This window comes from Eucyclogobius newberryi, unplaced genomic scaffold (assembly GCF_026437365.1).
Source record: "Eucyclogobius newberryi isolate DKJ021-1_F unplaced genomic scaffold, fEucNew1.0.hap1 SCAF_13, whole genome shotgun sequence".
Lineage (NCBI taxonomy): Eukaryota > Metazoa > Chordata > Actinopteri > Gobiiformes > Gobiidae > Eucyclogobius > Eucyclogobius newberryi.
The window spans coordinates 6,638,669-6,652,834 of record NW_027315757.1 but is presented as its reverse complement, the minus strand read 5'-3'; the positions used below and the strand labels follow the sequence as shown (position 1 = coordinate 6,652,834).

The 14,166-nt window shown below is 40.5% G+C and overlaps 2 protein-coding genes across 4 annotated transcripts in view; both read right to left on the bottom strand.

The window, feature by feature from the left end:
- Positions 1-6,884, bottom strand: part of LOC140357889 (myosin-10) — a 106,238-nt gene extending 99,354 nt beyond the window's left edge. For all 3 annotated transcript variants that reach the window (XM_072442437.1, XM_072442438.1, XM_072442439.1), the window contains exons 1-2: positions 6,641-6,884; positions 1,491-1,876 (exon numbers count right to left, since the gene is read on the bottom strand). In XM_072442437.1, coding sequence (XP_072298538.1) covers positions 1,491-1,835 — 345 coding nt within the window. In that variant the 5' untranslated portion in view covers positions 1,836-1,876; positions 6,641-6,884. The remainder of the gene's footprint in view (positions 1-1,490; positions 1,877-6,640) is intronic.
- Positions 6,885-7,672: 788 nt separating this feature from the next.
- Positions 7,673-13,916, bottom strand: ddx47 (DEAD (Asp-Glu-Ala-Asp) box polypeptide 47). The gene is made up of 12 exons (XM_072442433.1): positions 13,741-13,916; positions 12,987-13,080; positions 12,243-12,431; positions 11,314-11,385; positions 11,126-11,244; positions 10,984-11,055; positions 10,788-10,904; positions 10,370-10,516; positions 10,160-10,297; positions 9,025-9,095; positions 8,818-8,947; positions 7,673-7,951 (listed from the first exon to the last, which is right to left on the bottom strand). Exons 1-12 carry the CDS (start codon positions 13,870-13,872, stop codon positions 7,793-7,795), a joined length of 1,440 nt encoding a protein of 479 aa, XP_072298534.1. The 5' UTR covers positions 13,873-13,916; the 3' UTR covers positions 7,673-7,792.
- Positions 13,917-14,166: the final 250 nt, after the last annotated feature.

Sequence of the window (14,166 nt, the reverse complement as noted above, 5' to 3'; positions counted from 1 at the left end):
CCTCTCCTGCAGAGGGTTCCAGCTCATTCAAAAGAATGTGTAAAATTACAAATGTATAAATTACTATATGAAAATAGTTTATTTGAGTTCAATCTGGAACCACTGGAGCTGAAGATGAGATGAATGAGCTGCATCTTCTGCAGGAGAAATAGACTCCTTTTTCCTCCATATATTAGTTAGTATATAGTTCTGTATATATATATTATTTTTATATATAGTTATTCATTTTTCTATTTTTCCACAAAATAAATTACATTTTATATTATAAAATGTGTGTCCTGTATACATGCAACTTACTGGGTAGTTTGTGGAAAAATCAGTGGCTAGATAGAAAATCTGTATCGGAAAAAATGGTTTTGGCAGGTCCGACCTCCTTAAAAACCGGAAAACGGTGTCGGCCAAGAATTTTGGAATCGGTGCATCTCTACTTTCCACTGATGCCATGAAATATGATGAAAAAGCTCCTACTCTTTTTGTCTTTTTGCTCTCTGTGTCTTGTTCTGTTTGTATTTATGTTTGCATTATCTAAAATTAATAGAACTGAAAATAAATCAGATTAGAATGTCCATCATGTTCAGAAGTCAGTAAAGTATAATATCAGACTCCATAGGGCCACAGCACTGGAGTAGGACTGGGCCATATTCACCAAAATGATCTCTACATAGATCAGAAGTTTCCTGATACCAATAGTCAGACAACATTTTGTTAAAACATGTCTTTAAATGTTTTGGTTAATTATCAAAAAGTTAATCATCAAAAAAATGTAAAATGTCTATAACCAAAGTGCAGAGCCATTTTTAGCATTTTTATTTTTGATAAATTTTTATTGTTGTTGTTGTTAATTTTATTTTTTTTGCAGTTTTTTTGATTAACTATCTACTCTTTCAACTTCCTTTTAACTTCTATTCAACTTCCGCATTTTGTCAAAACAATAATCACGATATTATCTAAATTTAGATCTATTGCCCACTTCTGGGCTGCACACACTTGTTCAGCTGCTGGACATTTGGTCAGCTCGAAACACGGCAGGACCTCTAAACTGTGCCATGAGTGAGGAACAGTGAGGACATCTGGACTTAGCTTAACAATGCATACACAACAATCAAAATACAGTGTCTAAGAAAAGTAGAGTGAGTGTGTGTGACAGTAGAGGCTTGTCAAGGTCATATTTCTGTGTCTCTGTGTCCGTCCCTAAGCAGCAGACGTTGACATGTGTACTTACTGGAAAGGCATGTTTGACAAATAGAATATGCAAAATAAATGATTGTTCTTCATGCAATGTGGGGATATTTTGACAAACAAAACACACCACATTATTTCAAACTAATGTATCTGTATAATCAAATGAACTCTTATACTGATGTTGCTCGAATTAAAATACAAACTCTCTTTTTTACGCAGACCTTTCAGATTACAGTGTTCTCCTTGACTGACATCTTGCACTCGGCACGTCCACATTCTCTCGAGCTCGCTGTCAGCACATTACTCACATAGATGAGACCGGAGTAGTAGCGGTCCTTCAGGTTGTACAGCACCGACGCCTCGTTCAGGCAGGTCAGCTCGGCCATGTCTTCCACTTTGCTAAACTTGGGCGGGTTCATCTTCTGGATGTCGTCCTTGCTGATGAGGACCTTCTTGCTGTTCTCCGACAGCTCCACCATCACCTCCTCGCCCCGCTCCTCGCGGATGCCGGCGGCCTCGAACCCGTGGCGCTCAGAGGGCACCCACACCAGCTTCTTGGCGGTCCAGTCGGCCTGCGTGGCTGGGTTGTAGACCACGGCCCGGTCCACGAAAAGGTACCGCTCGGGGTCTTCCTGGCCGTTGCGCTGAGACATGTTTGACCTGGTGGGGGTTCTCTACAGGGCAACGAGGACACCTGCAAGAGACAACAGGCTATGTCAAACATTGAACTACAGTATTCAGTCAAAACTGCTTTTTCATGTTAAAATACTATTTGGGCTGAAACTAGCTGATTGATTATTTGTGACTCGTCTATTACTGTAATAATTGTAAACAAATAATTGCATAATCATTTTCTGAACTGTACACAGACCCAAAACATGAGCTGAGAGAAGAGGTTTTGTGACTCAGAACAGCCAAAAGAAACATGTAATTCAATGTTTTAATATTTGTTTTGTTAATACTGTTTACTCTACAAAGATGTTCTCAAGCTTCATCTCTTTTGACTTCGATCAACGGTCAGTCAGAGCTGGGTATTTCCTAGTACCTCACGATACAATACGTACGTACAATACTCAAAACTTGATACAATACGCGTCCTGATACATGGATAGCCCTTAAAACCGGTGTTAAAATTTTACTACGATTATGTTTTGATTAAGTAGAACGTCAAAATACATTAGAAATTCATGTTTGTAACTGTCCTAAATATCAGAAGACAATTGTCCTGTGATTGAGCATTAGCAATTCTCCAAATATAGAAGGTCAGAGAACAAGCTTTGAATCCAGGCTTGACCGTTGCAATTACTGCATCCAATGTGTCCTTAGTCTAAAAATAGGTGGTGTCCTTGTATTGTCATTTCACTGGAAACACTCCACAGTTTAACACTGAGATGGAGGAGGCCAGGCTAAAAATTATATGATTGAATTAGTCCTTTAAATCTCTGAGATTGTATCCTGCTTTGCATTAAAACCTCTGTATGTTTGCTCCTCACATGAAACAAAAACTGGCACAAAGTTCCAGCACAAAATGGTTAGTTCAGTTTAAGTCTGGTTGTTATCAATAAAATGTACCCAAATCCAAACCAAAAATGCGGTCCAACAATTGTAGAAATGTTGCCATGACACAAACTATAAAACAGGCCAAGTCCGACACAGAGCAAAAACGTGTGATAACGGTAAATAACGGATGTCATTGATGATATGGTGTAAAAGTAACATGCGTAAGGACCATGTGCTCCGCGTGTTTAGAAGTCTGATCGACAACGAGGAACATTATGCGGCGAGGCACCAACAACGGGTTTTCCGGGCTTCGTGGTTGGATTGAAAGGCCTGTGTGAGTGCAAGGTATGTCAGACCGCTGTGTGATGTACAGATTGTCTCACAGGTTGGGTTATGAAAGGTGGACCGTGTCCCGGGACATGTGCACTTTCAGAAGCCAATTTCTCAGTGAGTATGTGTCAGATTGTAATAAAACACACATCATATTACACCTTAAGGAAGGAAAGATAAAAAAATACATTATTTCTGTGGTTTAGAACCTTTTCCCGTTGTCTATTTCATTATGTTGCCATTTACAGTATTTCAATGCTCAGTATGGGCTACTTTTAATAGACCTGAAGCGGATTGAACAAATAGAGGTCGTGGGGGCGGCAGCAGGTCACAGAATTCCAAAAACATGCATGATACTGTGCATGTGGCCTAGCGACAGCTGCGTTTGTTCTTATGCACTAAACAGCAAAGTGAGCTTTTTTTGGCAGCTAACGTAGGCTACAATGTTTTTAATATAATTTGAACCAAATGTTCTAATGAGATTTATTTTTAAAATATCGTAGTCTTTCTTTAGTCCTGCTTTAGACCTGCATTAGTCCTGCTTTAGTCCTGTTTTAGTCCTGCTTTAGCCTGTTTAAGCCTATTTTAGTCCTGGCTTTAGCCTGCTTTAGTCCTCCTTTAGTCCTGCTTTAGTCCTGTTTTAGTCCTGCTTTAGTCCTGTTTTAAACCTGCTTTGGTCCTGCTTAAGTCCTGCTTTAGCCTGTTTTAGTCCTGCTTTAGTCCTGTTTTAAACCTGCTTTGGTCCTGCTAAGTCCTGCTTTAGTCCTGCTTTAGTCCTGCTTTAAACCTGCTTTAGTCCTGCTTTAGCCGGTTTTAGTCCTGCTTTAGTCCAACTTTAGTCCAACTTTAGTCCAACTTTAGTTCTCCTTTAGTCCTTCTTTAGTCCTGATTTGGTCCTGTTTTGGTCCTGCTTAAGTCCTGCTTTAGTCCTCCTTTAGACCTGCTTTAATCCTGTTTTAGTCCTGCTTTCGTCCTGCTTTAGTCCTGCTGTAGTCCTGTTTTAGTCCTCCTTTAGTCCCGTTTTAGTCTTGCTTTCGTCCTGCTTTATAGTTTACCCATGTTTTTCAGGTGGATATGGTTTGTTTAGTCTTGGTTTAAACCTTGGTCTAGATCTGTTTTGCACTAGTCAAGTCAGGTTTCCGGTAAACACTGAGTTTTGGTTATATTTATACTTTTTTTGTTATATTTATACTTCTCTGAAAATGAAGTCCTAAGTTGATTTCTGTTGTTGAATTGTGTGGATCTTACAGAGATAAAACATAACAATGTGGTGTGATTTTGTCGTCCGGCCCGACCTAACCCAAGTATGATTGGAGAGCGCTGCTATAAGAGGTGCATTACCAGACCACAGTGTGAGATAACTCTATAAACAGGCACCAGTCATACCTCTGTATCCTCATATGATGATGCTGAGCGCGCCAATGATGAGAGACCTCAGGAGGCACTAGCACGCTTCAGAGTCTTCTGCACATGATTATATTTATCTTATGGCCCATTGTCCGAGTCATGGAAGAGCAGTGACATCAAGTTTTCCCTCAATACCTCAATAATATATAAATAGAGCTAGTGGGCAAAGTGATTGCCGTTAGCAAATACCCATTTAAATCAGATCAGATGTAATTGGCTCGAGCCATTCCATGGAATGGAATGGAATGCGACAAGTCTTTGTTCTTCTTCTTCTTATTATTCATGGTCATTTTGCCACAACTCGGGCATTTTGACCCCCTGAACACCGATGCATTTTTGACCCCCTAACATTGATGAATGTCACACCTGGGGTCATAGACGCGATCGGCTCGGCCCGAACTGCAATAAAATGGAGGTTGTGAGAACGCCCGTTGCAAAGTGCCGACTAGTTCAAAAAAGAAAAACCATGAAACTCTTAATCTTTGGCCTAGGCACATGAGACGTGGGACAGTGATAGAGCTACCTTTGACCTCTGACCTTTGACGAGTAAAACGCACCTGTCAGCATCGCTCTATGATAAACAGGAAGTCAGCCATGTTGAATCAAAGTGGCACCGCCACGTTTGACTTTTTTTTTTCAAAATTGTACTTGTCCTAGGTTTTTCCTTCGATCGAGCTCAAAACAACACTTTTTGCATCTAGAGACATTGAAATTTAATAAATATTCAAAAGAATGTTGATATTCCTGACCATCTCCGAGTAACACGCCCTCAAAAAAGGCTTAATTTTCTGTTTTTTCAAGAACAAGTCACGCCTAATGGTATTGATCTACAGAGCTCATATTTCACTCACTAATGCGTTTTTATGATCTGAGTGGAAATAATTAATACCATGTAACAAATTTACTCTATCAGACCATGTTGAGTTTTTCACACAATGGGTCCCCTACCCATTGTGTGAAAAACTCAACATGGTCTGATTTGTTTTGAAAAAAAGTGCATTGCAGATATTGTGTCTTTTTCACAATTGGCCAGCAGGGGCGCAATTAATAACTTCGCTTCTTCTTTTATTTTGATGGGACATTTCCTCTCGTGCCGCGCGCGGTCTTCATCTAACAATGAAATTTCCCCATGTGTGGACAATAAAGGATTATCTTATCTTATCATTAGCGTTAGAATTATTATTCTTTAGGCTTTATTCTTTAGACTATAATCTTTAGGCTTTATTCTTTATACTATAATCTCTAGGCTTTATTCTTTAGACTTTATTCTTTAGGCTTTATTTCTAGGGCCACTACTTTGTATTTTTACCCAAACAATATCATTAGGAAAGCCAGTGACGTCATGAGCACAAGTTACAGGATAAGACTGTTTTTGAAAGTAAGAATTGGATCAATGTAAGGTAGAGCGATAACACCTCCATGGAGACAAGTAGGTGACCAGAAAAGTTACGTAATGCAGCTTTAAGGATAATAACAGATACTTTTGGTTGCACTGGGGCAGTATTTGGACAGTCTGACCACTTGATCACGCCAATGCGGATAATGCGCAGGCTCCGCACCGTCCCACATCGTCCCGTCCCCTAGGAGCCCCAGACACTGCATCAAACGCGATAAAAAAAGGCATCTCGTGTCTCTTATACGAAATCCACAACGATTTGATGGTGGCAACACGCGCAGAAAAATGGAGATTCGCACCGTGACAGAGCATTTGGCGAGTCCCCAAAAGAGAAGGGCTCGAAACAGCGTCAAAACTTGGTGCTGAACTACAGAATAATTTTTGGCAGTGAATATAACTGCGCAACAAACAGGTGCTTTGCCTATAATGAAATGGACACACAGTAACGCGAGATGGCATTAAAGCACAAAAAAGACCGACTATATATATCAAATAAACATAACACTGTACAGCTAACTTGGGTGCAATATAGTCCCCCGCACTGCTAGCAAAACACGGCAAAGTTTATCTTATTGGTGTATTAATGACCAACTAATTAGGTGTTTCTAAGCATTTACATGTGTAAGCCCAAGATGTAATTGTAGATATAAGGTCCGTTTAGCAAAATTACAAAAGCCGGTTGGTAAAAGTGCATAAACCGCCATTAAAACACAATTGTAATAGTTGTACCGCAAACTGTCCTCGAGTCCGCTCCGCTGGCTCGCGCTGTGAAATGATTGGCCCTTCACGCACGCGCCACCATCCAGGTCCTCGCGGGCGCTTTACCTGGTGTCACGCGGGGGAAGTGGCGGTCAGAGCCTGGTTCTTAGTCCTGGTTCCTAGTCCTGGTTCCTAGTCCTGGTTCCTAGTCCTGGTTCCTAGTCCTCTCTGAAAAGTCCGGAGTCCCGCTGGAGAGAGCCGTGGTGGCGTGCTGCTCGACTGCTCCGCCACACAATTGAAACGCAGGCATGTGTTCGGCTCTGGTATGCAGTGCACCACAGGCAGAGCGCCGCTGCCTCTGCTCTGGGGCCCCTCCTAAAGCTAAACGCGCGCGGGCTAACTTGACCGCTGCTCCCCGCCCACGAGGTGCCCACATACATGAGGACCAGCCAGAGCCGGATCAATGCGCCACTCTGGAACCAAACATATTTCACCTCCAAAAAAAATAAATAAAAGCTAGGCCGGTGAGATTCCAAGTTGTGGTGAAATGCATAGCTGGAGTTTTCCGGGCACGGATCCTGTCATTTTGCAGTAATGCACTTTATTACATCCGTGCCAAAAACATGTATCGCATGCATTACACACACCCAGACAGGAAACGAGTAGTCAGACGATGTACAGTAGTAACACATTCAAATACAAGTATTTATTCTTTTATGAAGAAGCACGTGCGTTGTAAAACTTCTTTACAATTAGAATGATCTCCTCACTTCAGCAATGAAGCTGCCACCTCTAATGTCATCTCTACTCATGAAGAATCCATCAGAAAAAACAAAACATTTAACTTAAGTAGAACAATTTATTCACATAGAATACAGTCATCAACAATGCCAGAAAACAATTGTTTTACAAATGCTTTTGTAATACAAAAGATGAATGGTCAGATGTTTGATAATGATATTATACTTGGTAGAATCTTGTTAAATACTGCACACACTCTACATAGAGTGAAATGCACTCGGTGTGGCTGACAGATTCAGGCTTATACATTAGTTCAGGTGATCGTGAAAATGTCTTACCCGTGACACAAACAGTTAAGTAGGCGTCAAACTGCCAACCTTCCAGGCAAAGAAAAGAACGATCTACCTGAGCCAATGCTTGAGCTGAACATTCTGCAGTCAGCTCATTTCAGCCGGTGGAGGTTAAAGCTCATTGCTGTGTAAGTTAGAGGGAAAGTTCTCAGTTGTGGTTGTGAACAGTCTGTTTGTGGCTGTGGCGTTAGCGGCCTCCTCTCCAGGCTGCACCCCCCCTCTTCTTGCCCCCACCACCAGGACCACCTTTGACTTTATTCCTCACGCCACTGGCCTGCTCCGTGTCGTCGGCGTCTCCGTCGGCCCCTCGGGGTCGCTTGCGCTTCTCGCCTTGTTCCTTCATTTCCTGAGAAGATGAAAATGGATCTGTATCAGCTGCTCATAAAAGGCACATAAAAGTATTCAAGTATACAGTGCTACTGCTCAAATATCTCACGTTTGTCTTACTGTTGAGGCTGATAACAGATATTTGCAGATATTTTACAACCCATTGGAAAGTTGTATAACGTTCATAAAAAATTATGTGCATCTATTATATGGTATTTCTGGTGTGATTGTGTGGGGCCCGAACAGCTCCCAGTCTAAAATGTGTGATGTACATGATTTACAATAACTCTCTGGCGGTCTAATATGGACAGAGCAGGAGCGCCCACTAGAGGCCACCTTGCAAAGCAGCAAGTGTATGTATGTACCGGTAATACATAAACTACTACTCTAACATTAAAAAGTATTGGCAAAACACATATCATACATCATATTTATATCATTTTCAGGAAGCCCATTAGAGAATTCAAAATTTTACTCTTGAACAAGTTTTAAAACCACATTAGTTTGTGTCTATTAAGATTACGACAGGTTAGACATTTGGTCACACATTTGACCAAAGTAGAGATTATTATGTGTACATTTTTACTAAAACGTTTGGTCATTTTTCCCAATTTGAGAAGTTTATAATGTTCCTGGTTGGACATGAGCAGATGTGATGTAGGAAGAAGTAATTCCACCACTGTTACCTAACAACCATATTGTAAAGAAGAGCCAAAATCTACATAAAATCATACAATCTTTCCAAACGGTCAGAAAAATGTATTTTTTTCATATTTTTTTTTAAAAAAGACTGCATATTCCAATTCATTTTCTCCATCAGAAAAGTGGTTGAAGATGTCTTAGATCTCGTACGAACACACATTTTGCCCGTCGTATGGCTCTTACCAGTCTGGCGAACCTCTGCGCTTCACTGACCCGCTCCACCAGCATCATCACCTCCTCCTCCTGCGTGGGGAAGGCGGGCAGCTTCTTTCCGATCAGGCTTTCTATCCTCTGGAACAGTTCCACGTCATATCTGCCGCACAGGATGAACGTTATTACATTCAAACTTTATCTAGCTGAACGATGACAAAAACAGAAGTCGTGACGTACTGTGTGACAAAAGTGATGGATTTTCCAGCCCGGCCCGCTCTGGCTGTTCGGCCCACTCTGTGAATGTAGTCCTGCAAGACAAGTTCCATTTCAAAGTCACTACAAATGTCCTTAATGTGGCGTCATAACATTTTAAAGAGGCTGTGGTTGGAGTTGGTTACAGTGTGGGCGGAGACATGAGCAGTTGTGCCACTTGTAAAGTCTATGGTAAAATAAGCAGTGTAAGAGTGGATTTGCGTGGTTCATTTGTAAAACCTCTCATCTCTGTAATAAAAGGTTATGCACCAACATTCTGTCCATGATCCAATGGGTTTCTAAGCTTTTTCTGGCCAGGTTTTTGTACATTTCGAGCTCTTGTTTTTGTTGCCTGGGATCCAGGTCTGGCCCTCCATCACACTCACACACCGAGTAAAAAACTCAAAACGTACTGTGCAATCAGACTTGTTTATTACCGCGACACAGGCGACATGTTCATAAAACCTCTCTCATCTCACTTTAACAGCTTTTTTTTGCTTTGCTCATTGAGTGCAGGTATCCACAATGACCAGACTGATATTGATCCGTATTAAAATAGAGATATAATTTGTTGTTGTTTGTTTTGCTCTCATTAACTTTACACAGCAAAATGGAAAGTGAAAGCAGTCTTTTCTTTTGGGCTACGACTGTGCATAGCTTCGCTAACTTATCTGCTAACAGCAGTTGGAATACTAGAACAAAAAAATATGTCCTCAACACTTGGATCATATTTAAAGACAGAAATGTAATGAGTTCAACTGTGTGTGATCCTAAAGTCTGAATCAGTGATTTATTTCCGTTTATCGGCTTTTCTGCATCTTGATTTTCTTATTTTAAATGTCTGATACAAACTAAATATTTAGCATAACTTCTTTGACTTATTTTGGATTATTACATGAATCAGAAGGGGAGAAAGTTCAATATTTTCTTGCACAAAATAAACCATTTACAATAGCTCAGATATTGTTCAGGTTTGATTTTGGTCTCTCAAAAAGACAAAAAGAATGAGCCACAGGCATAATGTGTGTGAGTTTGGGGCCTAAAGAGTACAACCTTTGTGTATTAAGATGAAGAGTCCATGTGACTGAACAAACATTTAACTTTAAGTAACTCTGAGTACCTTGGAGTGTGTGGGGATGTCGTAGTTGATGACACAGTCCACATGAGGGATGTCCAGGCCTCGAGACGCCACGTCTGTCGCCAGCAGCACCGAGCGAGATTTCGACTTGAACTTGTTCAAAGCCCCCAAACGTTTATTCTGAGAAAACAACAAGAATGTATTATATACTACATGTGCAGTAGTAAGTGTGAGGGAGAGATGAATCTCTACCTGGCCCATCTGTCCATGCAGAGGAATAGCAGTGATGCCCAGATTCCTCAACAACAGCGCCACCCGCTGGGCAGTGTTACACGTGCTACAGAAGATCATGAAGGAGTTGCCGGCCAAATCGTTCAGAATGGAGACCAAATAACAGTCCTTGAAAAACAAACAGATGGTATTCAAGGACAAAATAAAACAGAAGTTGTACGCAAAGATAAATAAAGACAATAAGATTAAAAACAGAAAGTTGTATTATTGAATTGATTATACTAAAACTTGATTGAACACTAATACTTATCCTTTTCTTTCTTTCTTAATCAAATCCTGTGCAGATACATTTTTTTAAATACATTTTGCTCAAAAGAGCAAGTCTAGTTTTGATACAAGTTTTTGTATCAGTTTGAAAACATTTTCATTTCTGTCCTACCTTGTACTTTGCTGGAATAAAGACGTAGTACTGCTGCAGTTTTTCTACTGTGGAATACTTGGTGGACACGGCACACTTCACTGGATCTTTTAGTGCTGCTCTCTCCAGTTTCTGAACCTGTGAGACAATTCAATCACTTTTATTACAATAAAATAATACATATATACACATTTAATTTTCCAAAAAGATATTTTACCTTTTTTGTCATTGTTGCTGAAAATAAAAAGGTGCGTCTGTCTCTAGGAATAACTTTCAAGATTTTATCCACCTGTCAAACAAAAAGACATATAAAATATTTAAAATCTTGTTACGTTTTATGAAAAGGATGTTTCCAGCACCTCAGTCTCAAAGTCCATGTTGAGAATCCTGTCAGCTTCATCCATGACCAAAAACTTGAGCGCTCGTAAGGAAAAGCCTTTTGTGTTTTCTAAATGGTCTATCAAGCGTCCAGGAGTAGCTGCAAACATCGGCAAGATTTGAATCAGGTTGTCAGTGGCATTTATAAATAGATAAATATTATACATACCTATAACAATGTGAGGTTTTTTGGCCAAAACTAAAGACTGGGACATCATGTCAATTCCTCCAACGACGACAGCTGCAGAAATAAAATAGAACTATCAGTTTTTACTCTGGAGGAGAGGAGTGTGGATAGATGTAATGAACACATCTATAGACAAAACTATAAATCTGATCTAAGTAGTCTGTTCACATTTGCACCATACTTAAACCACACATTTAGGAAGAACTACAACAATATTATAAGCTTAAGTGTGATAACCCAAAAGATATTGATATATTATGAGTCAAGGGAATACTTGGGTCAATTCAAAGGATGGTCATATTTACTCATTTCTTTACACTTCTTTCTCGTCTTGATAATAATTCAATAGACATAATTTTATAGAAAAATGCACATTAAAAAGAATTACATTGGTGAACTCTTTGCAGTAGGTGGAGGCTGGCATTGTCACAATACTTAAAGTTTGTTCTGATCTGGAAGGAAATCCTTTTTTTTTCCACACTTTTGTTTATTACAATTTAAAGTTATTGCTGACTCCTGCTCATAACATTTTAATAAGACTTCCATTTATAAAGCCCAGTGTTCTCGCTGGGCTGAGGTTGGAGGATGGTGGCCGTAGGCGGCGCTCAAAAAAAGTACTTGATCGATATGGAAAGCCAACATGATCATACTCCGCCACTTAGGAGCGGCATATCGCAGCGCATTTTCCGACGCTTTTAAAAAAATAAAGCGCTGTGCGCTGTCTGACGTTACGCTGTGTGCCGTAAACGAGCGCTGTAATCTACGCCAGACGGCATATTTTGGGCATGGCGGGGGCATGCCAGACCCCCTCAGCAAGAACACTGAAGCCTGAGGGGAAAGGGCTTCAATCTATGGACCAGCCCTACTTAGCTAAAATCCTGCCCTAGTGGAGGGAACATAGTGACACTGACCACACTTCACCCCGATGCTGGAGCCCAGGGCCTCAAACTGCTCAGAGATCTGGAAGGCGAGCTCTCTAGTAGGGGTGAGCACCAGTGTGTGCAGCCTCTGTGGAGTGTCCAGCAGGCTCTGGAGGATGGGCAAAGCAAACGCTCCAGTCTTTCCTGAGCCAGTCTCTGCCAGGCCAATCACATCTTTGCCTGAAGGAGAGAAAATACATTTTGAGAGGGAGACTTGCAGGACATGATAACATTAAGTGGAATATGTAAGAGTTTTATAAATATATTTAATCTGTGTTCTCAGACAGGTATGTTGTTTTTTACTGACAATGTAATGTAATGTAGTGCTGATTTTATTCATAATCACACATGCAGTATGTTCCTCACAATGTAAACATTACATTTCACCTCATCTGATGTTTCAAACAGAAAGCTCAGTAAGATCTTTGCTTGAAGTTCCCAGAGTCTAAAACTATAACAAACGTGTATTGGTGTCCTAAATATAAGGCAGCTAAAGGCATCCTAGTTTGAAGTTTGTTGAGTAGGAGCTGCTACTTCCTTTGATACAAATGGGGAGACCATAACTGTACTGTTGTGTCCTTGGGCAAGACACTTCAGCCACCATGCCTTGCCTCCAGTGTCCATGTCCACTGGTGAATGAATGAGAGTGCATTTGTAAGAGTGAATGTTGGACAATGTATAGAAATGAGCCCATGACTACAAATACGCTAGAGATAATCCATGTTAGTAACTCACCTTGCAGAGCCACTGGGATGGCCTCTATCTGGATCTTTGTGGGAGTTTTCCATCCCAGCTGATCACACGCCTCACACAGCACCTCAGTGACCCCCTGTCAGGGACAAAGCACAGAATACTGTCACTTGTACAGCAGGAACATTCATATGAAGTACTAATTTACAAGACTGAGTATATGAGGGATCAAAGATTATGCTGACATTAGAGACAGATCCTTTAACAATATGTAAACAAAAACATTCTGGACTGCAGGCAAAAGTTGAACATAATGTATTTAAAATGGAGAAACTGGGATTAACTTCAGAACATCACAGAATATGAAAAGTCAATGTGGTTTTGTCTAATGAAACAGCTCAGATACATGCAAGTGATGTCAGAGCCTTGTTCAAACGTATATACAGTAAAACAAAAAACAGGCATTTCCACACTTGAAATTATAAATGTTACTTATTTTTGTTAGAAAGACTTAAAATCATTTGTATTTAGTCATTTTTTATAGTAAATTTACCATGGTCTACTTCACTTTGTCTCCATTCTGGATTTTTTTGTGTGCAAGTTTGGTCTTTCTTGGAACCTCAACTTCAGTCATTATTTGCAGATGTTATGGTTTACTTTTGGGAAAAGTGTCAGGCTTCTCTATCATGTGTGCTTATATAATAATACTGTTGTGTTACATAGAGACGGGCAGATGATGGTCAGACGCTGTTAGCGTTAGCTTTAGCGTTAGCTCACAGTCCGTGTAAACAAACCCTACCAGATCTTTGAAGGTCTTCTCGATCTGCTCGGTCCCGTTGCCGGTCCCATTACTATTCTCGTCCTCGCTGCTCGAACCCAGGTCTGGATCAGCTGTGTTTGGACTCACGCTTCTCTCACCGTCGTCCGCCATGCTTTTCGCTCCAAACGTGTGCACGAGTGTGATCTGCGCATGTGCGGAAACGGAAATGAAACCGCAAAGAAGCATGGGATTTGTGGTTTTGGTTGCAGCAATATTGTTTTTGCTGTGAAGCTTTTAAAATTCACGTAGAAATCCCGAAATTATTGTGGATAAAGTTTACCCAGAGGGAAAGTAAATATAATTTAAGAGGAGCGTGTATGTTTGACAGACTTTATGTGAGAACCACGCTGAGGGAACATTGTTTGTCTAGTAAAGGAGTTAAATTATGGAACAATCGTTGCGATG

What these genes read in the sequence shown, in the direction of transcription:
- ddx47 (XM_072442433.1), bottom strand. Translation starts at nt 13,872, where the DNA reads ATGGCGGACGACGGTGAGAGAAGCGTGAGTCCAAACACAGCTGATCCA. An exon ending in TCCATCACTTTTGTCACACA is followed by an intron (nt 8,948 to 9,024) that starts GTACGTCACGAC and finishes CCTGTGCGGCAG; the next exon opens with ATATGACGTGGAACTGTTCC. An exon ending in CGCAGAGGTTCGCCAGACTG is followed by an intron (nt 7,952 to 8,817) that starts GTAAGAGCCATA and finishes TCATCTTCTCAG; the next exon opens with GAAATGAAGGAACAAGGCGA.